The sequence below is a fragment of the Archocentrus centrarchus genome, chromosome 20 (assembly GCF_007364275.1).
Source record: "Archocentrus centrarchus isolate MPI-CPG fArcCen1 chromosome 20, fArcCen1, whole genome shotgun sequence".
In the NCBI taxonomy this organism is placed as follows: domain Eukaryota; kingdom Metazoa; phylum Chordata; class Actinopteri; order Cichliformes; family Cichlidae; genus Archocentrus; species Archocentrus centrarchus.
Genome location: NC_044365.1, coordinates 20,899,014 through 20,924,175, shown reverse-complemented (window position 1 = coordinate 20,924,175; position 25,162 = coordinate 20,899,014). Strand labels below are relative to the sequence as shown.

The 25,162-nt window shown below is 38.7% G+C and overlaps 1 protein-coding gene across 1 annotated transcript in view; it reads right to left on the bottom strand.

Moving 5' to 3' along the window:
• Positions 1-25,162, bottom strand: part of LOC115799949 (cadherin-7-like) — a 119,447-nt gene that overhangs the window by 35,866 nt on the left and 58,419 nt on the right. Inside the window, exons 4-8 of the mRNA XM_030757238.1 lie at positions 21,274-21,441; positions 19,223-19,410; positions 16,756-17,009; positions 15,507-15,643; positions 13,518-13,639 (exon numbers count right to left, since the gene is read on the bottom strand). Coding sequence (XP_030613098.1) covers positions 13,518-13,639; positions 15,507-15,643; positions 16,756-17,009; positions 19,223-19,410; positions 21,274-21,441 — 869 coding nt within the window. The remainder of the gene's footprint in view (positions 1-13,517; positions 13,640-15,506; positions 15,644-16,755; positions 17,010-19,222; positions 19,411-21,273; positions 21,442-25,162) is intronic.

Sequence of the window (25,162 nt, the reverse complement as noted above, 5' to 3'; positions counted from 1 at the left end):
ACTGTACGTATGTACGGAAGGTATGGTGTGGTTTGTACGGTATGTGCCATACATACGGTATGTGTGGTATGGAATGTACGGTACATACGGTAGGTACAGTATGGTATGTACGGTAAGATATGTACGGTATTGTATGTAAGGTATGGTATGTATATTTATATTTACATATATGTATAAATATATAAAAAATAAATCTAAAAAATTTATATATATATATATATATATATATATAAATATAAAAAATATAAATATCTAAATATTTATAATATATGTAAGGTATGGTACATACGGTATGGTTTGTACGGTATGGTACATACGGTATGTATGGTATGGAATGTACGGTACGTACGGTAGGTACAGTATGGTATGTACGGTAAGATATGTACGGTATTGTATGTAAGGTATGGTATGTATATTTATATTTACATATATGTATAAATATATAAAAAATAAATCTAAAAAATGTATATATATATATATATATAAATATAAAAAATATAAATATCTAAACATTTATAATATATGTAAGGTATGGTACGTACGGTATGGTACGTACGGTATGGTACATACGGTATGTATGGTATGGAATGTACGGTACGTACGGTAGGTACAGTATGGTATGTACGGTAAGATACGTGCGGTCTGTACGGTATTGTATGTGAGGTACGTATAGTACATACGGTATGTATATTTATATTTCTACGTATTTATTAAAATATAAAATATAAAAATATAAATATCTAAAAATTTATATGTAAGGTATGGTACGTACGGTATGTGTGTACGGTATGGTACGTACGGTATGTTTTAATATATTTCTAAATATATTTATTAATGTATAAATATATGAAAAATAAAATATAAATAAATATATAAAAACTAAAAATATTAATTGTAAATATATATTTTTAATGTATATTTTATATTTATATAAATATAAAAATATGAATAAAAATACAGTATATACCATACTGTATTTTTAATAATATTTTTGTACGGTATGGTACATACTGTACGTACATATGGTATGTATGTTGTGGACTGTACGTATGTACGGAAGGTATGGTGTGGTTTGTACGGTATGTGCCATACATACGGTATGTGTGGTATGGAATGTACGGTACATACGGTAGGTACAGTATGGTATGTACGGTAAGATATGTACGGTATTGTATGTAAGGTATGGTATGTATGTTTATATTTACATATATGTATAAATATATAAAAAATAAATCTAAAAAATTTATATATATATATATATATACATATATATATATAAATATAAAAAATATAAATATCTAAACATTTATAATATATGTAAGGTATGGTACGTACGGTATGGTTTGTACGGTATGGTACATACGGTATGTATGGTATGGAATGTACGGTACGTACGGTAGGTACAGTATGGTATGTACGGTAAGATACGTGCGGTCTGTACGGTATTGTATGTGAGGTACGTATAGTACATACGGTATGTATATTTATATTTCTACGTATTTATTAAAATATAAAATATAAAAAATATAAATATCTAAAAATTTATATGTAAGGTATGGTACGTACGGTATGTTTTAATATATTTCTAAATATATTTATTAATGTATAAATATATGAAAAATAAAATATAAATAAATATATAAAAACTAAAAATATTAATTGTAAATATATATTTTTAATGTATATTTTATATTTATATAAATATAAAAATATGAATAAAAATACAGTATATACCATACTGTATTTTTATTCATATTTTTGTACGGTATGGTACATACTGTACGTACATATGGTATGTATGTTGTGGACTGTACGTATGTACGGAAGGTATGGTGTGGTTTGTACAGTATGTGCCATACATACGGTATGTGTGGTATGGAATGTACGGTACATACGGTAGGTACAGTATGGTATGTACGGTAAGATATGTACGGTATGTACGGTATTGTATGTAAGGTATGGTATGTATATTTATATTTACATATAAGTATAAAAATATAAAAAATAAATCTAAAAAATTTATATAAATATATATATATATATATATATATATATATATATATATATATATATTAGGGGTGGGACTTTAACGCGTTAATTTCGATTAATTAATTACGGGGAAATTAACGCGTTAAAAATTTTAACGCATTTTAATCGCACTTTGCACCGTGGAACGTTTCTCAGTGCGCGAGTTCCCGGCATACAGATTATATCGACGCACAATGTCCAAATTAGGGGCCGCATCCTGCGAAGGACCCGGCCCACGTCTTTCACAGCCCACGAACACCACAAAGGCCGGAAGTGAGCAGCTAGCCTTCATATCAGCGTCACCTGCCATCACCTCTGTGTAGCTCATGTCGCCTAGCAACCGTGAGTGTGAAGCACAGCTGTGTAAAAACAGCTGGTTAAACGGAGAACGAACTTTTTCTCCTTTTTGTGGTTTAATTTTAAATCTTTAATTCAAAATAAGCTGTTAAAACAAGCGTAACACATTTCAACATCAAGGAATACAGCTGAGCTAATGATTAATTTCCAACTATAACAAGTGAGACATTAATGTTGAATAAAACTATCCAGTTATGAAGCTTAACTTTAATTTCAGGAGTTTGCTTATCACAGGAGCACTTCCACCCTTCGTTGGTCTGTGTAGCAGACTGGTGGGAAAATAAACAAGATTTTGAAGTTTAACTCAGAACAGAATGAAAATTTTAAAATGGTCCCACGGATGTTTACACCAAAAGATCGCTGATTCGCTCATTTCGCTGTCAATTAAAAAGGGATTCAGCCTCAGACAGATCATCCAATCATCATGCAGAAGCTGAGCGTCTGGGCCAGCCGAGGCCAGCCCACTGCCCCATAGACCCCCAGAGACTCTGAGCGTCTGATGGGCGGGACAAAGCCCAGCATTTATCCAATGACTCGTCTCGTTTATTTGAAATACCGAAGCTTTTTCATAATTCAGTTGTAATTTTTATGTGTAATTTGAAACTCAGCATGAAAATGCACAAACAACAGTGCTTACTGATGTGTTTCCACCTTTAATGGTAAAATCAATATTAACTGCACTGAAAACCTTAAGAAACGGCACAGAAACACAACAGATGTACAGTAGGTGGTGAAGAATTTAAGGGAATCCTGTGGTGTGGAATTCCAAAGAAGTCAAATTTGGAAAGCAGAGAACATCTAATGACACTATACTGTAGAATTACAAGAAATGCATGATTTAATGTTTCTTGGACCTTAACCAACACCAAGGAAATAAAAATCCAGATATCTTAGCCTCTGCTTTTGACCTTCTTTATCTAATCGACCTTTGGCGTTCTTCCCAGTTTTAAAGAAGTGATGTACAGAACTGCTGGAGCCATTTAGGAAAACCCTTTGAGGAAAAGCAATTTTCACACCAAAATACACATTGCTTTCCACTTAATGTAGAGATTTATCTTCACAACACAACAGCTTTCAGCAGATTCAAACTACAACAAATATGACAGAGCTTTTATTGTTTGTGGAGTTGTGCTGTCAGTTGAGAAAGTAACTATAAAGTTAGAAGGCAGTGGCAATGTCAACAGGAAAGGTGACAGCTGACGGTGAACAACACTTCTAATTAACAGTCTAAGAATAGCAAATCCATCATTTTAAGCTTATACCTCACTTTGCTAAGATGCACGCAGTGGCAAGTGGGTAAACATCAAATTAAATATCTCATTGCAAGGTTTTAGACAGCCAAACCTCTGACAGAAATTTGTCTGCATGAGAGTTTTGAAAAGTGCTGCACAGACTGTCAGTCTAGGTAATATGATGTAATTAGAAATAAGTTACTGACTTAGTGTAACAATAATGCATAGAAAAGTTTGGTATATTTAAGCAAGTGGAGAAAAGAGATGGAAATTAAATTTAAGTACTTTTTAAATACCAAAGGAGCATTAAAAATACAAGTGTGAAATCTGAAATGTATTATTTAGAGATATTCTTCGTTTTGTTGTCTTTGATCAAAGGAAATTATACTTCTGGATAAAAATTATTTATTCTCCACACTAGTACACCGGTACATAAAAAAAGTCTAAATTATGCCCAGGCTGCAAAATGAGTTTAATTGTCATTCTTTAATCCAAAGCCAAATTCTGGGTTCTGGATATTTTCATTGAAGATTCTCCTCTTTGGTGTCTAGTTATTTGAATCCACCCGTTCCCAGATATCGCACCACCTGGTTGATTGAGCTGAACCTTCACAGGCCAAATCCTGCCTGTTCACTCAGCACTTGCAATAATTTCACAAATGACACCCTGCCAACTAAAACGCATCTGTTTTCGCCGGTATGCAGTTCAAACAATCAAGATTTAATTCCCCCAAACACCGGAAGTACGTTAGTGAACTACAATGGCCGTAATTTACCGCGACTGTGACACAAAGCATCTGCTCTCCTTTGAGTCGCTGTGTTTCTGTGCTGACTCAGACTTTCACTGGAGACTGGAAACTGAAATGTGGCCTCTATAATGACTAGAGTAATGTCAGGTAATGTAGCATAACTAGAATGAGAGACTATATAGTGTAAAATAAAAAGAACAACAAATAAAAAAAACAAAATCCAACGAGCAAACCATGCGTTCCTATCTTTGACATGACCAAGGTAAATATTGCACTGCATTTTAAACTCCACTACTCCAGTCTCTAAAGGCTCTAGTCTAGCTATAAGTGTTATACTGTCTTGAAAGTGTAATTATCAGATTGTGAGCAGGATATGACTGGCTGCACGACTAAAAGACTTTCATTTAAGCCACCTAAAGCCCTGTTGGCAGATTAGTCATACAATAAGATCAAGACAGCCACTTCAAAGTTGAACCAAGAGTATAAATAAGTATTGCATCAAATAGGTGGCACTCGTTGCCATGGCAATGTGACAGCTGTCACCATGGGTTGTGTTGACGAGGGAAATGGTGGGCCTGCCGTTTTCACACCCCTCACTTTGCGCCACTGTGCCATGGCTTCCTATGACATAGACGCCCTAAACATCACCCGCATGTGACACCCATAACTTTGTTCACTAACAGCGCCAACTCACACATTTCATCCTGCTGTCAGACACACACACACACACACCTACAGATGCAGACACACACACACACACACACGCAGATAAGTTTTATTCCCAATCAATATCATTCAACAAATGCCATCCTTCAATCCCTTTATTTTTTTCTTAGCCGGCGCTCTCACTCCACATCGACAATCTAAATCATTTGCAGCAACTCGACTTGTCTTAAGCATGTCTGTTGGCATGATCCTGACAAGTTGAAACTGCTGAGGCTAAAGTCATCTCCTGGTGAGATCTGAGATTAAATTTGCTCCTTGTTCCGTCTTTTTATAGAACAGACGGTTCGCTGCCACACACTAATATTTTCTGTGCCCCCAGCACCTTGGCATATCTGTTTTCATCTCTCACCTTGATGCAACACCCATAATAAACTGATAATTTGAGTGATGACTAGAGGTGTGAAGACACTTTTTTAATTGATGTGAGGCTGTATAGTAATTAGGAAATGGTATACATGTCAAGTTTCATCAGCCAAAAGAATTAGTGACCAGTGCTTTTCACCTAGAGTTCTCAAAGTCTGTGGCTTGAAAAATTTTTTTTATGGAAAAAACCTCCAGCAGAACCAGGCTCAGGGAGGGGCAGTCACCTGCCGCGACCATTTGGGGGATGAAGGGAGGAAGATATGCTGATGAAGAGAGCCAGAGGTTAACAATAACTAATGAATAAATACAGAGTGGTGAATAAACACAGTGAGCGACAAGGGGTGAGTAAAGATGAAACACCCCCAGCAGCCTAGGCTTACAGCAGTGCAACTAAGGGAGGGTTCAGGGACACCTGATCCAGCCCTGGCTATAAGCTTGATCAAAAAGTAAAGTTTTCAGCCTAATTTTGAAAATAGAGAGGGTGTTTGTCTCCAAGGTGGGAGCTGTTTCTACAGAAGAGAAGCCAATATTGGAGAAATAGGTTCTTTCTTTCTAGTCCCTGTCAGTACACTAGTATTCTATGTGTCCCCAGCACAGAAATGCAGCACTGTTGCTGCAACATTTTGGATCAAGTTTGCATTTTTAGGGGCGTGGCAGCTCTGTCTGACAGGTGAACACTGACACAGTCAGTTAGCAGCTAGCTGCCTTGTAGTCCAGTCATCTGAGACACTGATGTGTATCCCTTGACTGTGGCCTTTGTGCCTTCTGGAAATTTTTAATTTTGATTAGTGAAATTGTATTACTTTATTTGTATTTTGCATAGTCCTATTTAGCTGGCATTTGTGATTAACCTTACAATCTATGGATGTGTCTTGTGACAAAGCTTGCAAGTGTTAGCTGAGAACTTAGCACCCCTCTCTTTTGTCCAAATATGGTTACTTCTGGCTCCAAAATACCAACATGGTGGTGTCCAAAAGATTAAATTGAGAATACAAAAGAAGGCTTTACAAACAGTAGGCGATGCTATGGTTGCTTCATCCATCTTTTATATGCAGTCTATGAGTTCCTTTTTGTTCTTTTTTTTTAGCCTTTTTTATTTACAATTTTCCAAATGAGGACTGTTAAAATCAAAGCAGTTTTTCTTCTTAGCAGGTTTTCCATGGATGTACATACAGCTATCACTGCACTACTTTGAAGAAAACGTCTGGAGTTATAAGGATGTTTATTTCCAGTGAATTCTAAACTGATTTATGGATGTGTATTTTTAAATGACATAGGTTATAATACAATCCTCAAGAAGCGAATGTCACACCAAATTAAAAAAAATCTGTGTATTAACCTGTGCTGACATTTGACTGACAGCTCAGAAGGAGCACAATGTTTGCGCTAAAGTTGCCAGAAGTGGGCACTAAGAGTCTGTATCTTAATTCAGCCTCAAAGCCTCACTCAAACATACTTTTCTTTTTTTGAACATCAGCATGCACCACCTATTTCAGCAGTGTTTGTATCTCCCTCCTCCTTCTTCAACTCTTTTACATCACAGTTTGAAAACCTCATTTCATGACTACCCAACATTCCCAAATCCCTCTGGGATGCTACAGGACTGCAGGGAGGGGCAGGGAGCAGATTGGGGGCAGCTGAATGCCAAGTCCACTCATGTATGTAATGGTTACACTGAAGTGATTGTACAACGTGACCCCCCCACCCTTCCATCCTTGCTGCCCTGCCCCTTCCACACCATCATAATATCAATTAATATTATGGCAGAAGACAGACGCACCGATGATCCGTAACAAGTGGCATCTCTGGAGAGAGCCAGTGCCACGAGACGGCCTTAATTAGGCCTGAAAAATGGCAGCTTATTCCATCCCTGCACTCCCTCTTAATCTGTGCTACAGAGCCACAGAGTCAACCCTGGCCCCAACTGGCAACTATTATTATTTCATCTCTGTCACAGCTGTGAATAAGCCAATGGGCGTGACAGCCAGTGGGCAGCGTGAGATTTTTAACAACGCTTTATAGGAAAAGCAGATGCAGTTAGTACCACCAGCGGTTCACTGCTGCAGCCAGACATATAGTACACAACAGGGGCATTTTGATTAATAAGGAATCAGGGAGGTGGTGGAGCGCATATCTGACAGGTTATGAGTCCACCTAGTCCGTCTAGTAACCGACAGAAGACACCTCGTTGTAATTCAAACTGTGTTTTCACATTCAAATGTCAACGTCTCTCCTTCCCTTTGCTCTGTATTTTTGGGTGCAAATTTCATCATGAAATTTCCATTTTTCTGCCCTCATTATTCAGTCTGAAGGTGCGTTCCCATCAGTATATTTCAGTCTTGCCCAACAGAGGGCTTGAATGGGACTGGATGAAAATTGGAATTAGCAAACAATGAAAAAGGAAAAAAAAATGAAAGCAAGCACATCCTGTCTGTAGTAGTCATTCACTCAAACGAGGTCAAGAAGGATTCAAGAAGTACGTTTCTCATCCAAATATATCCTGTGTGAAACACATGAGGTGAGCTGAGAATGTAAATATTTATGATTCTAGAAGATATGGAAAAAAAATCAGAACCACTGACATGGCAGGTGCATGGTTACTTTTACTGACAAAACTTTGCAGTGACAAATTTACATGTACATGATGACTGTCAGATATTTCCAGAGGAGATGTAAGAAATCAGATGAAAAAGCACAATTCAGAAAAATTAACATAACAAACATATAAATTCCATGTATATGTAAGGTAGTTAAAAACAAAACAAAAAACATTCAGGTTAAATCCTGCTAAATGGAAAAATTACACCACCTATTGCCAAATGTCAGCCTGCATTCAGTAATGGAGAACTCACCGCAGAAGTAACATGTCAGTGAATGCTGCGGACAAATGTGTGTTTACTAAATTGTAATACACACAGAAGTTGAGCTGGCTACATTTGGTGAATTATTTGTGGATTACTTTCGCTATGTTGCTGTTAAGTCAACTGTTTCTTTTTATTTAACTTATTACAGCGTGCTGTTTATCTGCGAGAGACGACCATTCTACTCTGTTTTCCTTTGTCATACAGATATAGTGAGTAATGTAAGACAGTAAAATTTTATTTATATAGGAACTTTCAAGATAAATATCACAAAGTGCTTCGCAACAAAATGCTAAAAAAACCCATCAAAACAAAAAATTACCCCAAGGGCGAGCCTAAAACGATGCGTTTTTAGCTGCTCTGCCTCCTTTAGTTCTCAGCCTTGTGTGCTGCACACATGACCCTCTGGGACCTGCTCAGAATGTATGGAAATAAAAGTTCACTACTGTGCGCTGGTGCTCGTCCATGCAGAGCCGTACAAGTCAAAACCAGAAGCTTAAAGTGGACTGAGTTGATGAGGAGCCAGTGTAACTAAATTAGCAACGGTGTGACGTGTGAGTACTTAGAAGACTCAGTCAGAAGCCTTGCAGCGGCATTCTGAAAAACCTGCAGGCGTTTCAAGGAAGCTTTGTTAAGACAAGTGAACAATAAATTGCAATAATCCAAATGTGATGAAATGAAGGCATGAATAACAATCTCCAATTCAGAGCGTGACACAATGGAACTCGACTTGGCAATATTTCTTAAGTGATATAAGCAAGAGCCAGAGATTTAACTGAATAAATGGGCTGTTACTACAAACCACAACATTCATTGAGAGAGACACAAGTCACATAAAACACAAAATTATTCTGCCTCTTTAATTTATGTGTATCTGAAATCAAAGGAATTACAGTTGTGATAACTGGAATACTAAATTATATACTATATTTGCATAATGTCTACATTTTTAGATATTTAACTGATGGAATCTAAGACATTTCAAGTGAAATATGAGCTCCAGGTTCCATTTCAAACATGAAAACCGCATATACACGGTGGAATTACCGGGATTTCGGCACTAATTACCGGTGGTCTAATTGTCTTTTAAATCACAATTATAGACAAACACAATCGGACTAAACTAATAGGAAATAAACAGCTGCACTTTTTTTTACTTTCCCCAGAAAACACTGCACAAGTTTGTGAGTGCAGACTTGGGATGCCATTAATTATCAACCCACCAGCCCACACTTCCAATCTCATCTCAACACCTGGCTTCAAGTGTTGTTTTTGTTACCACAGAGGGTTCTCTTACCTGTTCAAGCCTAGACTAAGAACGACTGACTAGGCTTGTTTAGCAGTTGTGTGTTGTTTGCTTTTTTTTTTTTTTTTGGCTGTTGTGATTTACATGATGCTCAAACCACATTTTAGACACATGGATAAAGAAACATAGTGATGTTCAATTGTTAAATATTATAATAATATAATCTATATTATCGCCTAACTGAAACACCTACTTGTTTTGTGTTTGTTCCTTATAAGCGATGATTCACAGTTCATAACTTGTAAACCAAGAGACTAATTAAACGTCTGAATGTAGCTCATTGTGTAAAAATATGAAAACACATGTATACTTCAGGTACTTTCAGTATTCCACTTCAGTTGAGTTAAAGTAAAGCTATACGCATTTCCACACACACAACCACACATACACACTACTTTGTGTTCTAAGTCTCTCAACTATTATAAGGTTAAAAGCAGCTCCAAGCTAAAGTAGCTCATTTTAACTGCACCATTTTATTACCACACAGTCATAATTTGAATGCATCACTCCAACTTGCTGGATGGATGGGGACAGAGGCCTCAATCACCACCAGCTCCTCACTTTACAGCAAAGAACCTTCTAGCTACACCTAAGGGGGGGACCACGTAGCTCAGCTACCGCTGGCATTGAGTAAGCAATCTGTCTGCTTCAGCTGAGTAATTACAGATTTGCAGTACCTTTTCCTGCTGATGATGCTGTCATGGGCACTGGCTGTTGCTATGTCCTGCAGGCTGGTATGATTGTTGGAGAATGACTTTGTTTCAGTCTCTGTGCCATAATTTATAAGGTGCTAGTGGGAAGAAGTTTACAAATTATCTCCTGAATTTGAAAGTTGAAATATTGATGGGTGAGAAATAGTTGCTTGTGTTGCTCTAAATTTAATATTGCGGAGGAACAACAATCGTCTGAGGATAAGCGACGGGATCATTAACCAAAAATAGACATTCAGTTCTGGTAGAATGCATTCTTCAATAGTGATGTCAAACACTATGGAGGCAGTGTTTATTCCTGCGAATACTAAGCCCTAAGGCTACAGTGTGATGAATTACATTAAATTGAGTAATATCTTAAAATACCTCAAGGTTGGCTGAATTGTACAGTATATACACTCAACTCCACTTAGTTGTGATTAACAAAGACACAAGCACAAAAAAAAAAATACCCCAAAAAGCACAACACAACAATATAACAAGAAATTAAAAAAAAAAATCACTTCAACTCTCATCCCACTGACTGGGATCCATGCAGACCCCAGAGGTATAGTTTGTCATGTCTCGCAGGTGTTTTCGTCTATCATTCCATTTTTTTAGGAATTCCAATTTGTTCCTAATGATGTTACATCATTCTTGTGGCATGTGACATCATGTTTGCCAATCTTTGCCATGGGTCCTAAATCATACAGGGGCGGCAGGGGCACTCTGTCAGCCATTTTAAAGAAGAAAGACTCCATTGCTGCATTCATCATCTGGATGGGGAACTTCCCAGTCTGGAAGCTACGTATGAGAACGCTAAAGACGTCACCAAATCTACCTGAGACAGCTGTCCTGGTCATGCTACACACGGAAAGGAGAGCTTATACTGCTATACTGCAAACAAATCCAACACTGTCCAAACAGGGAAATCTACTTGAAAAAGGCAGGAAGGTACCAAGTGTTTGCTCCTCCTGTCACCACCAGCAAAGGCAAATTTGAATGCTATAACTGTCTGTCATGTGTGTTTAGCTCTAGTTGTTTTTAGTTGTTTCCCGTGCTTGTGCAACCGCAGCGAGAGCTTGGTCCACAATGCCGAAAGTGAAAAAGTCAGAAAAGTCTCATTCTTGGTGAGTGTTGGTCTCCACCAGAGCTGCCCTTTGTCAAAGATTCTCTTCATAAAACTAATGGACAGAGTTTCTAGGACAGGAGCCAAAGGGTGGAGGTTGGAGGGTGGAAAGTGATTCAGTGAATTCAGCATCTTTTTGCACATGATGTGGTTCTCTTGGTCTGATGAGGCAGTGACATCCAGCTTGCATTAGGGTGGTCTGCACCTGAGTGTGAAGCAGCTGGGATGAAAGTTAACACCTTCAGATAGGAGGCCATGGTTCTCAGCTGGAAAAGGATGGAGTGCCCACTCTATGTCAGGGATGAGTTGCTGACCCAAAGTGGAGGGGGTTCAAGTATCTTGGGGTCTTGTTCAAAAGTGAGGGGAGAGTGGAGTGGGAGCTAGATAGATTGGTGCGGATGGTGAAAAGAGAGGTGAGCGTCAATTTACAAATCGATCTACGTTCCTACCTTCACTTACGGTCACGAGCTCTGGGTAGTGACCGAAAGAATGAGATTACAGATACAAGAAGCAGAAATGAGTATCCTCCACCAAAGAGTGTCTGGGCTCAGCCTTAGAGATGGGGTGTGTAGTTTGGTATTTCAGGTGGGGCAAGAATAGACCCGCTACTCTTCTTCATCAAAAGGAGCCAGCTGAGGTGTTATGGGCATCTGACCAGGATGCCTCCAGAGCACCTTCTGAGAGAAGTGTTTTGGTCATGACCTACTGTACAGGAAGGAGGCCCGGGTGCAGACCTAGGACATGCTGGGGAAATATGTCTCTGGGCTGCCTGGTGTTTATTGTGTTTATTGTATGTTTATTTCTATCGTTTCATATTGATCCCGACTGCTTTCACCATATAAATCCAACAAAAATTATGTTTACTTGAAATTACTGTGAATCAAAGGATGGTAAATAAGTATTTAAGTACTAATGTGGATTGTGCTTTGGATAAAAGTTGCAAGCTGTATTAAAGAATATGATAAGATTTTTCATTTTACAATACTGCAACTTTGCAGCAATAATAATATTCATGATTTTTCTTCAGGTGACCTTAATTATATAACTAATAATACTCTGAGAAGAAAGAAGGTTTGCTATTATCATTATTATTATTTTGCTATTATATTTACAAAAATTCATTCTTGGGCTCCCAAAGGACCTTAGTCGGGAGTCCGTGTATGTTAAATATGCTGATAGGATGACAGTTAATCTCTGTAACCTCAATGGAAAAAGAGCCATTTCATGCATATAAAACAAATACACACAGAAAATATAGTCTTTCATTTTTTGCAAATGAAATCATTTGCTATTTTTGCTCACCCTCCTGTGAGCTTGGTGACAAACAGCTCCAAAATATGAATGCAAATAACATATTTAAAAGGGCCTAATGGCCATTCCCAATATAATGCATCATTCTGATCAATTGTACTTATTCAAGTCTACACGCCTCTTTTACCCTTCGCCTCTGATTGTATTTTCCAAATGCCAAGAGCAGATGAATCGCCGCCACAGACACACAAGTCATTTAACAACAATGAGGCCAAATGCTAAAAGCAGTGAAAATGCAATGCATGAATACAGCTTCTTCCCCCTCCTTCTCTTCCTAAAATCTCTCTAGTTACTGTACCTTCACACAATACTGTGTTGCATTTTCTACATCACTACCCTCCATGGCAACCATCTAATTACACAGGACTTCAGAACGGAAAATCAGACCGATGCCGAACACCACTCCATCCCAGCATGAAATCTTGCATTATCTTGTTAAGACCACAGGCATCGTGCACTGTCATTAATTTAGCTGGCTTTGACAGTATTGAATGAGAGTAACATCTCTAATGAACGGTAACAACTACAATACCTGCTATTAAATCTTAAGGATGTGTCTCATACTAATGATGCTGTCTCCCCGGAGTGACCTCGAGCTGTGAAGTGGCTACTGCATGTGCACAGTGGACTTGTTTTGAGGGACAAGAGAGAGTTTTAATGGGTTTGAGAGTCAGCAGGCTGTCTCTGTGAGGCAAACTTCAAGCAAGTGTGGAGAGAGAAAAAGGAAAGGAAGCCAGACCGACTGCAGAGATGTTTCTGGGTCTTACCTGTCCTGGTATGGCATTTTCACAAAGGAGTGTTTCGTAGTCTATGGCAAAAACCGGAGCATTATCATTTATGTCCAGCACTGTGATGAGAGCAATGCCTTTCCCAATTTGGGTTGGGTCATCTGAAAAGGAGAGAGAGAGAAGAGAGTCTGGCTTGTGTCAAAGATTTCAGCAAACTTTCTTTAAAACACTTTGATTCTGTCTTAACTTTGCACTGGGCCAAATTATGGAATATTGATCTTTCTCATGTGTTATAATTAATCACAAAGGAGATGGAGGAAAAAAAAAAAGTGCTGTTGTAATGAAATATGCAGTGTGCTTCAAACAGCTGGCGTCCTTGCCCTCTCTGCTGTGGATCAGCCACAGTGATTAGACTCGGTGCTGGCTTGTTGTTTGCGTGTGCGAACGAGCTATCTCGCACGGAGGGCTTCACGCCTCTGTCCGCCTGACACACACTGATGGCTAAATGGCTGTGTCTGAGTGCAAGATGATGATTTAGCCTGGCGGTGCCATGGTGCCGGCCAGAGATGACGCTGTGACATTCGGGCCGGCTGATTTGATGGTGATAAAAAGGACGTGTGGAGCCTCAGGCCACAGACTTGTTGTCATTGGCGTGGTCTGGGCAGAGTGGATGAAATGTGAGTGACTGCAGCTCGAGTGCACAACATCCCTCAACCGTAGTCCCTGCACCCTCTTCAGTTACAAAGAACCCATTTACTATAAATACTGTCATAAGGCAGGACAGTAGATTTTGTTGCCAGTCCATGAACTCGAAGATGTTTTCAGCTGAAAACAGCGCCCGAGTGTCACTATGTGTCAGAAGTCAGTACCTCATGCATGAGGGACTGTTGTGACATTTCATACGACTATTATTATATGCTGCTTTCTTTTGTTGCTATATCAGGCAAACACTCACACTCGGGATTCAACCAAACAGTGCATCTGTGTGCTGTTAGATGTAAATAAAAACACGTCTTTGAAGCAAAGATGGATAAAAAGCCTTTGAAAAAAAAAAAGAAAGAAAACCTTTTTCACACAGTGTTCGATCTGAAGATGTGAAAGCAGAGGAAGTGCTGAGCTGACAGGCTGGTTGTCTTTTTTAACTTATACTGATGTGACGCAGCTGTTTGGAGTGCTCAGTGGATAGTGTGCTGATGATTGCTGTCCATTGTGTTTGTGTGATGCCAATGGAATGATAGGAATGCAACAGGGGCAAGAAAAAAAACAACAAAAAAAAGACAAGGTGTTCATGTCCTTGGAGCCATTGACAGATGAACAAAAAAGGCACACGGCACTTCTTCACATCACATTAACATTGTTCACCCGTGGGCGAGATCACCCGCCCTTAGTCAGCATCTCGTCCCCATGGCTCAGGGAGACATGGAGGTCAAAATGACCCTCCCGTATGTGAATTAACATTCCCCGACAGCTCTACGACAACCCCAACAATACCACACTGCATTGTCCAAAGCACAGAAGGCTTATACAGTGGATAACAGGCCAGAAAGGATCTAAGACTTCATGTATATGTTGAAAGCCAAACAAAGTATGATAGTATATTTTAAGGAAAAAAAGCATCTTGCTGATATAACCTTTTGGGTATTTACATATAAAGAGCAGGACAGTCCTGGTTTCAGAGTTTAAACTCTGATAGCAACGGGCTCCTCTGACTTCACAGTACAGAGTGGATCTACCAGCTGTCAGCGAAGAGGGTATTTTTTTTTTTTTTTTAAACCCTGTAAACTAAAGTAGATATTTCCTGGTTGATTAACCAGCAGACAAGCTATCTAACTCATTCACTCATGGGTTTTTAAGTTTAGGACACACTATAGAAGGTATCCATTCCCAGCCAAACAGAATCCAGCTCCTAAACACAATTTACAATGCAGATAAAAACCAAACAGTTAGGGCTGCTAAACTATTATTTAAAGGATGATTAAAAAAAGATAGCAGGGAGGGTTTGCTATAGTAGTTCTGACTCAAACTTACGGCTCTCGATGGCAAAGATGGTGAGGTTATGGACCGAATTTGCTTCTCGGTCCAGAGGCTTGGCTGTGCTGATGACCCCACTTAAAGCATCCACATTAAAGAAGCGCTCCAAATCCGTGTTCCTGTCAATGGAGTACCTGGGCACACAACCATACACACAACCGACACACTTTTAGAAATTGCTTTTGGATAGTGGTATTGATTTGACATTTTAGAGTTTCTACTACTTGTAAGGAAAGATTATGATCATGTTTTCTCCCATCAGCTGTGCAGCACTGAAATTTCTCAGTTGATACAGTGCCGCATTCAGTTTTATACATACACACATTATCTTCTCAATTTATATAACACACGTGATGCTGTCCAAGCCATCTCTAAATATAACAGATAATGAACACCAGTCCATAGATTATATTAAATTCAGAAATGCAGCAGCAATTTGGAACTTCATAACACAAGTGAAACAAAAGCACATTAAATATTGATAAAACTGAAGACTGTCTGCTTGTCCTTCAGCACACAACACTGATCAAACCTTTTCAATAGACTGCAACTCATATTTCTAGAGAAAATTACATCTTCAATTAGCGTACATCCAAAGGGTATTATTGCAATGTAATTTGACTCTTGTGGCTGCATTAGTTCCACAATAATTTTAATTTCAACAGATGTAGTGAAATATATTGCAGATGCTGATAGCAGCCACAGGAGTAAAAAGAAGCAATTTGCAGCTACAATGGTGCAGTAATTTGATTTTCTGATTAAGATTGCTAACAATCCGAACAGACAAAGCTCAAATCCCATACAATATTCATTCAATTAATGCAGAATAGGGTGGGGGTGGGGGGGGGGGGGGGGGGGGGGGGGGGGGGGGGGGGTGGGTGGGGGGGTATCATGAGTGACACCACACAGACTGAGGATGTGAGCGCTTGTTTTGAGCCATAAATGCCATGGCACAAGTGTTGAGTCTTGACCCTCCAGCAGGAATGCCCTTCTCGTACTCAAGATGGCATTTCACTTTTGCAAATGCTGCACTCCTTGGCCCTACCACCATCTGGCACTGTCTTTGTGACAGCGACACAGGGAGCATGGAAGGTCTACAGATTCTGAGTTTGGAGATAATGCAAAGTAAATGATCCCTTTATCTGGATTTATTGGGCTACTTTTGTGTTTTTTCTACAACAAACAACTCTGTAAAAAAGTAACAAATTTTAAAACAGGTGAGATTAAGTGAACACATCATCAGTACCTGATTGGACTGTTGGAGGTATCTGGGTCATGGGCAGAGACTCTCCCGATTGAGGTGCCCACTTTGGCATCCTCTGAAACGACCATCTTGCTCAGGGGTGTGGAAAAGACGGGTGGCTCGTTCACATCTTCCACTGTCACCTTGACTGATGTTGTGTCACTAAATGGTCCCAAGTTCAAGAAGTTGGAGTCAATATTCCTGTTTGTGGCTTCGATTCTGAGAGAAAAGCTGCTCTTTGTTTCAAAGTCTAAAGGCTGGAGGAGAGAGAGATGGGGAGAATACGGGAAACATGAGAGAAATGTTCACTTTGCTTATCAAAATATGAGAGGTGGCAGAAATGTTTAGATTTTTTTTTTCATTAAAAAAAATAAAAACAAACACACAAAAAAAAAAATACACCAGTATTGCAGTTCTGCATTTTCAGCCATTCACAGTTAAAGAATGGTTACTATGTATGTAAATCTGTAAATCATTCAGACGATGCTGCGGTATTGATCACAATTAAGGATGTGGGCCCTAAAGACCCATTACAATTTAACACACAGTTAGACTTAAAAGAAAGTGATTTGGTGACAGATTATAGTTACTTTGTGCTGTGAAAGTAGTAATATTGATTTTAAGAAAGTCTCACAACATGGTGAAAAGCACGCTGAAATGAATGCTTTTGAAACATTTTGTCATTTTGCCTGGCTTATTGAACTCCTCATAGCAACGTATAATATACTGCAAGAGAACATTGATTTGACACTTTCATTGTCTGTGAATCTCTCCTATGTTGTAATTGTCTGAGTTTGGTGCAAAACAAACAAAGGATTAAATTGGCCCATCTGACAAGAATTGCTTGTGGCCAACAATGGCTCTACCTCGCACAAAAGAGTGCCAGCAATGAAGTGTCACATCAATGTGGCCCATGGAGACCATTTCAAGCCCTTCGAAACTCTGAAATGTGATGCATCAGCTATGTGCTCCGGAGCATGCAAAGCTGAAGCAAGAACGCACAACATTTTGTCCATTCTAAATGAATAAATTACTTTTTACATTTAACTTGGCAATTTTCTTTATTTCTGTAGGCGGTGCCAGTAATGCCGGTGTTGTTTTGCTGAGTTTGAATCTTTTCCTGAGTTTGAGACAATTGTGGGAGCGAACCTTTGAGTGACCGTGCAATGTTTTTTTTTTCATGAAAAGAGGTGGAAATAGTCAGTGCTGATTTGTCATTAGTGATTACCACTTAATCCAAAAGTACTGCTGACATTTAAAACACAGTAGGAAGGGCAAGTGGAGAAAGGGAATCTGGGAGAGGAACCTACAGTATCCTAATGTCTTCATTAAACAAGTGATTCAGTGGGACTATCTTTATGGGAAAACAATACCAGTTATTCATATACAAAAATATTGCATCACCATCTGTGTGGTAGTAAAATTTCACATCACTGTTTCCAGAAATGCGTGATTCATCTGTGACGCTGGTGCAGATTTAAATCATTAAAGGAAACATCTGGCTTTATTCATGTTTTTTTTATAGCTGGCAACTGGTATGGAGACTGATGCCAACACAGCTTAAGCCTGTCTCATAACACTCAGAGTCCTGCAGCCACTTAGCCCCCAAGTCCTAATAAGGATGTGATATTACAACACACACACTCACACACACACACACACATGCACACATGCACACGCACACACAGAGTTATTATCAGCTTTGCATACCACTCAACAATGTACTTTTTAGATACTTTCATTCAAACGAGTGAAATATTGTATGTGTTTGGGACTATTTCTGCTGGTGACCAACAAACATTTAGTACAAGTAAACACAGCAGCAGTCAGCTTATGTGTTAACAATTTAAAATAAACCATATCTCCCACTTTCATCTACGGTAAATAAAGGAGCATAACACCTATTGCAATGGTGTGATTCACCAGACAAAAATGTGTTTTTTAACAGAAGATTTTTGGCTACACAGACTGTGTTTTAATTTATAAGTTTGTTTGGTGTTTTTTTTGTAGAATTTGAAAATCTCAAATGCTTCCGCCCTATTTTTAGGATGAAAAATTTATCAAGTGTTACACTGTTTTTCCATATTGCCTAGTAACATTTTAACTTCTGCACACACACACACACACACACACACACACACAAAAAACACCTCAAAGAGAATGGCAGTATGTGTATCTTGTAGAATTATTTGCTTGTATGTAAAAAGAAAACTAAAAGGATTGCACAGAGTTAACTGTACTTGTATCACACCAATCTAGATTTCAAGCAGCATTCACCATCTCACCAGCTTAGGTACAGAGCCTCCAAATCTTACCCTGTCTCACTGATTTTCAACTGAAGGTTCACTACCCCCTTTGTGGTTAGAAAGTCTTGGTACAAACAACAAGCCTTGGTTCAGCGGTTCTATCCGCAGTTAGGTTCCTGAATGAGTGGTTAAGTTCTAAAACCAGGGTATTACTCAAGCTGTACCTTCAGCAGCATTATGACCCCATCTTGTGTGTCCTCGTCTGTCGTTATGTTGAACATGCTGGGCCCGTCACCATCCATGATCCTGTAGTCCATCTCCGCGTTAGAGCCTATATCAGCATCCGCTGCTTTTATTCTGGCCACAACAGATTGCACCGGCAGGGACTCGAGCACTGTGTACTGATAGTTCTCTGGAAAGGGAAGGACAGGAGTGGATGCTGGTAATGGATGTGCTTATTTCACCGCCAACTTGCTTTCAAACAGCTCAGCTTTTGCTATACCCCTTCAGCTTTGATTTGACCGTGTGACTACTTGATGAATTCACGTTACATAAAGCAGACAGACAGCAGCAGTCGCACACATGGAATAAAGTACTTTGTTTCAACTTCATACTGGCATGCTGAATAGGGAGGTGAGGAAAGAAATGGAAAATTAAAATATGCAAGTAAGAAAGGCAAAGGCCAATTTCAGATTTTCCCAATTCTTTAAATTGTGGTTTTGTAATAATATCTTCAGCAAAAAAACTTTCAAAAGGCTGTCTGTATGTAACAGGTTATCCCTTCAAATGAAAAAAGAGAAAGTAATAAAAAAAAGAAAGAAAACTGGAGTCACACTAAGGTTCCTGTGGTACATTTTTTTTATAAAATGAAATGTCCACTCAAAGATTCTATTACTCTAAAACTCTCCATTGTGTTCCCTTAGCTTTTGTGTGACCCTCCAGATTTAAAGTACTCTTATAAGAATAAAGAAGGGAATCATATTCATAATCATAATCTCCCCAATCACCATGGCAGAGCTCATTACCAGACCTTTCTGTGTTCCTCACAGTGTCTCCCTCAGCCTCCGTCTAAATGCTAATCTCCCTGACATTGTTTGCCGCCATGTAATCTTTATAATGGCTTTTTAATTTGCCGTGGAGCAGCAGCTCTTTAAAAGACCAAAAAATTGCTTTCCTCCCTCTGTACTGCCCCTTCACCTACGTCCTGCCCTTTCCTCTCCCAAGCCTGTCCTCTCACGCAGCTAACCTTGGCGGCTTTCCCCTTGGACTAGCTGTTGCTCCTGGACTCTATCAGCTCCGATGCTCCATAATGGTGTATCGATTCTGACCCATGACCCCGTGAGCTCAACTGCTGGAGCAAAATCGAGAACTCCTCCAAAGTCTCTTTCTTCTCTGCGTGACAGCACTGGGTTAAAACGACACTGATGACTTGTTGTGCAAACTTGAACCTCTCTTTTCCCCCAGGGACCGGCAAATTGACTCAGCTTCATGGCAGTCCAGTGGTGAGTGCACCAGCCAGACAGCGGTTGGGCTATCAGCAGTAAACCGATTGCTGGCGCTTCGGATTATCATGAGAAGCGCTGCATGCCTTTGAATCCTAAAGCTCGGCCTGGAACCCATTAGCAGCCCGTGAAATAGGCTGACAAAGAAAAAAAAAATAAATAAAACGCAGCCTGATTGATTCTGGTATCAACGCTGAAGCAAACACCAGCTCTGATGAAGAATAAGGTAGAGAGGTGCACACCTTGCAGGAAGGCTGGTTTTTAATTTGTCCAAATGTTTGCTGAAAATTCAAGGTAGAACTATGAAGAGACATCGGGGTTGGGGAAACTGTAAAAATAACCTTGCTGAGATGAAATCTAATGAGTGTGTTTTGCTTGTAAGAGGTCTGAGTATTTTCTATTCAACTTTATTTTACCACACATTGTGGAAAAAGAAAAAAAAAAAAGATTCTCATTTCTGATTGTTGTTACGGCAACTGTAATAAATTCAAATGATTCTTTTTTCCGAGGGTGAAATAACACCCTGGTCTTTTGTATGGCTGCAGTCATTGCATACATTACAAAGTATGCCCTCATTTGGGTCTCTAAGTTCAAGAAGTTTTTGAGTAATAATGATAGATCTTTAAAGCGTCATTCGGCCAGGAAAGAATAAAACACTACAAATAAAGAAAGGAGCTGGTGGTTATATTCTGATTGCTGAGTAGCTGTTGAACATGGCATTTAGGCTACAAGCTTAATCAACCCTGTAGGGACAATCAGGAAAAGAGTCTTACTGTGAGCGAACCGAGGCGGGTTGTCATTGACATCTGTGAGCGTGACCGTAACAGAGGTGGTACCGGAGAGGCCACCCATTTGGCCAACCATGTCTTTGGCCTGGATGACGAGGACATACTGATCCCTTGTCTCCCGGTCCATGTTTGGCAGAGCTGTTCTGATGACACCTGATGAGAGAACCAGAGAGGGAGGAAGAAAAAAAAGAACTGAGGAATTTTTCCCAAGTTTACCTACAGTATAACCTCTCAGTACCCTTTCACCAACACTACCTGTCATGTTTGTGTTTAAAAAAAAACAAAAAACCCTTAATTAGTATTTCAAGTATTTAGACAATACAGTATTATTACACCAATTTCTTGAAACATGCAAAAATAAATGGAAATATAGTATATAAAGCAAAAACAGCATTTGTACACTTCTAAAAAGATTGAAAGTCAATATTTGGCATGATCACCTTCATTCTTCAACACAGCTTTCTTATATTTTCTTAAAGTACTCTGCAGGAAAAGTTCTCCAGGTTGCTTGAAGGACATTCAAAACTCTTCTTTGGATGTTTCTGCCTTTTGTTCTGTTCTCTCTCAAGATGATCCCACACTGTTTCGGTAACGTTGAGGTCCGGGCTCTGGGGAGGTCACTCCCTGACTGATAGTGTTCCATCGAGTGTTTTTCTATCCAGATAGGCTGACGGTCTGATTGGGATCATTGACATGCTGAAAAATGCCCATCAAACGCTTTGCAGTTGGTATTGCATGGTGGATCAAAATATGATGGTACTTTTCTGCATTCATAATTCCATTAATTTTGACAAGATCTCCAACACCACTGGCTGAAATGCAGCCCCAAACCATGACAGAGCCTTTACTATGTTTTACAGATGGCTGTTACAGACACTGTTGTACCCCTCTCCTGAGCTCCTACATATACTGATGATGATTTTAACCAGAAATTTCAAATTTGGATTCATCACACCATAAGACCTGTAACCATTCCAGCCCAGTTCTTGTGTAATTTGGCATGCCTCAGCCTTTTCTCCCTGTGTCCCTTCCTCAAGAATGGCTTTTTAACAGCCACCCTTCCTGAGACCATTTCTGATGAGGCTTCAAAGAATAGTAGATGGATCAACTGAAGATGGATGCATCTTTAGGCCCTGTATTGGGTTGTTGATGTATTTTTTTTTCCCCCATTTGTGAAGGATGTGACTTTCAGATTCTGTTAATCTGCAGTGGGTTTTTTTTTTAGACATGCCACTTCTACTTTTGTCCTCCAGTTGTCCAGTTTCCTCAAACATTTTAAGGGCAGAGATATGCCAAGTATTCAATTAATATCTCTTTGGGAATTAACTTGATGGGGCAAATATACCATTTTTCAGGAATTCACCAAAATAAATGGGAACAAATTATGTGTTTTTTTTTTTCTTTTTTTTTAAACAGGCTGCTAGTAACAAAGTGCCTACAATTAAAAATTTGTTCTTTGCTAAGTTGTCTGTTATGTGTAGACACAATGCTGGTTCATCCCTTGAGCTAGATGCCTTTTTTATGCTTGAATGATCCAGAGTTCAGTCTTAAGTGACCTAACAAACAAACAAAAAAAACCCCAAACAATCATCTGAAAATGGCCAAGTACACAAAGTGGACTGAAAATGAGTGAAAAAGCAGCCCAAAGACAAATTTTAAAAGACCTTCAAAAAGACTGAAGAACTACTGCTCAAAATCACTTTGAAATGATAAGAAAGTCTGGCTCCTTAGAAGCAATTTATAAAGAAATGAGGGGTAGCTCAAGACCTTACCACTGCACATTTATCAATTAATTTAGCTATCTATTGCAATCATTTACTGATTTGGTTTCTGTTACGTATGTCAATTGTTTATCCAGTTGTTTTTATACTATGGCTTATACTTATGCTATGTTTTTACTGTGTATCTGTATTGTTTTTCCCTTAAGGATGATTCATTTGGTCTTTGGTGGTCTCTGGCGCAGCACTTTGTCTTCTATCCATTTTTTAATACAAAAGCATTTTAAAAAAACTTTTACACTACCTTACAAACTGTGACATATCAAGAAAATTACACTTTAAGCCTTAAAATTATTTCAGCTAAGAAGTTAGTTGGTAACTAACTTCATAGCTGATGAGATCAGTCTTTTATACAATTCAGACTGATCCCATCAGTCCTTTATGTTGTAATTATGGGAATACACTGACTTGAGGTAAAAGTCCATAATGACTGGTGCCTTGTTTCCATACCAGCAATGATTTGTGACTCTTTTGCACTCTCAAATGTGCCATCACTCCAAATAATTTATGGCTCTGATGTATGATGGGGTTAATGTTAAGATGCTGTCAGAAAAGTGAGCACATACAAGGGGACATTTTGCTGTCAGCGGAGGCATTATCTGTCTGTCGCCCTGTCATGATTGATCTGTATCAGAAAAAGATCAGAGATGTGTCAACACTGATGTCCAATGATTGGCTCCTGTGCTTAGTGCAGCTGTGTGGTGTATGCTTTAATCGCCACGACAGCATTAAGCCAAGTCACGGTACACATGCACAAATTATTAAAAAGCTTATAGAGAAATCTTTTTCATTAACAGCATTTTTTCTAATCTCAACTTTATCTCTTGACTACAAAGATGATAATCCCAGAAAAAAAATTAACACAACACATTTAAATGCAAAGAAAAGTGCCCTAATCCTTCAAAAGCAATCACTGTTGCTTTCAAAGTTAATGACTTGCCACACAATGTGTTTCATTCATTAAATGGCACTTATTAAAGATTCCTACAGAACCTCAAAGATTACTCATTAAGAACCACACAAAGCCAGAGCATACAGTTCCTGAATAAATGAATCATTTTTGGTTGCTTTATCTTATTCACAGGCTGATGAAGCAGATCAAAGAGGGGGACTCTTTCTTAGCGTCGGCACCTGAAGAAATTCCTCTAATCCTTTAAGTTACCGACAAAAATGTCCTGCAATAAAGGTCCAGTTTTATGATGTAGGGAGAAAAAAAAAAAATCAGCATATTTGCTCATTAAATGCCATCCCTTGATGTGAACAGTGTGGTTTTTAGGCATAGAATAATGTTTACTGAAAGCTGCACTATTCAATAAATCCACTTGCCCAATGGGTCATTTAGAGTGTAATGTGAAAGGTGTCACAGTATAGATTACAAAGGGTTCCCGGACTGCCCAGAGTTCTAGTATGTTCCATGTTTATCCTGCTTTTATGATGGCAAGTTGAAGGCTGTCGCAGTCTCATTAACCCTGTTTTTGTTTTGTTTTTTTTTATCCAAAGCAGACACACTTTTTTCTTCTTCTTTTTTCGTTTCTTTCTTTTCTTTTTAATCAGAGCTCATGTGCTACCTACGCAGCACCCAAAGAAGGACACTATGTGGTGGACATAATGAAGCGTTTAGATGATAGAGCCAGACATTTTCATTCAAGGGATGTAGGTCAAACCAGAACTAAAAGGACTGAATATTGGACACTCATCAGATCGCCAAAAGCATGACTTAAAATTAGCACTATTTATAATCTTGTTCTCTGTCTGAGTGATGTGTAAATTTAAAAGGTTCAAACACAACCTGAATGTTATAATATTGCAGAAAGAAGTTTGTTTTTTTCCTTATTTTCCTTTTAATAAATATGCATATGAATATGTTTTCCAGCTCCCCCCTTTTTTTTTTCTTTTACACTAATTCCAAATGAATTTATGAATGTTTATTTCCAGCAGATATCTGATAAACTGCTGTCATTAAGATGATTATGCCCTGCCGCATTCAAACATTATGTATGAGGACTGTGTGTTGTGTATTTTAAGGATAAATCATCTTTTGAACCGTGAGTGTCTAAAGTAAAATAAAATGCTACACAAACAGACCCTTCCTCTCT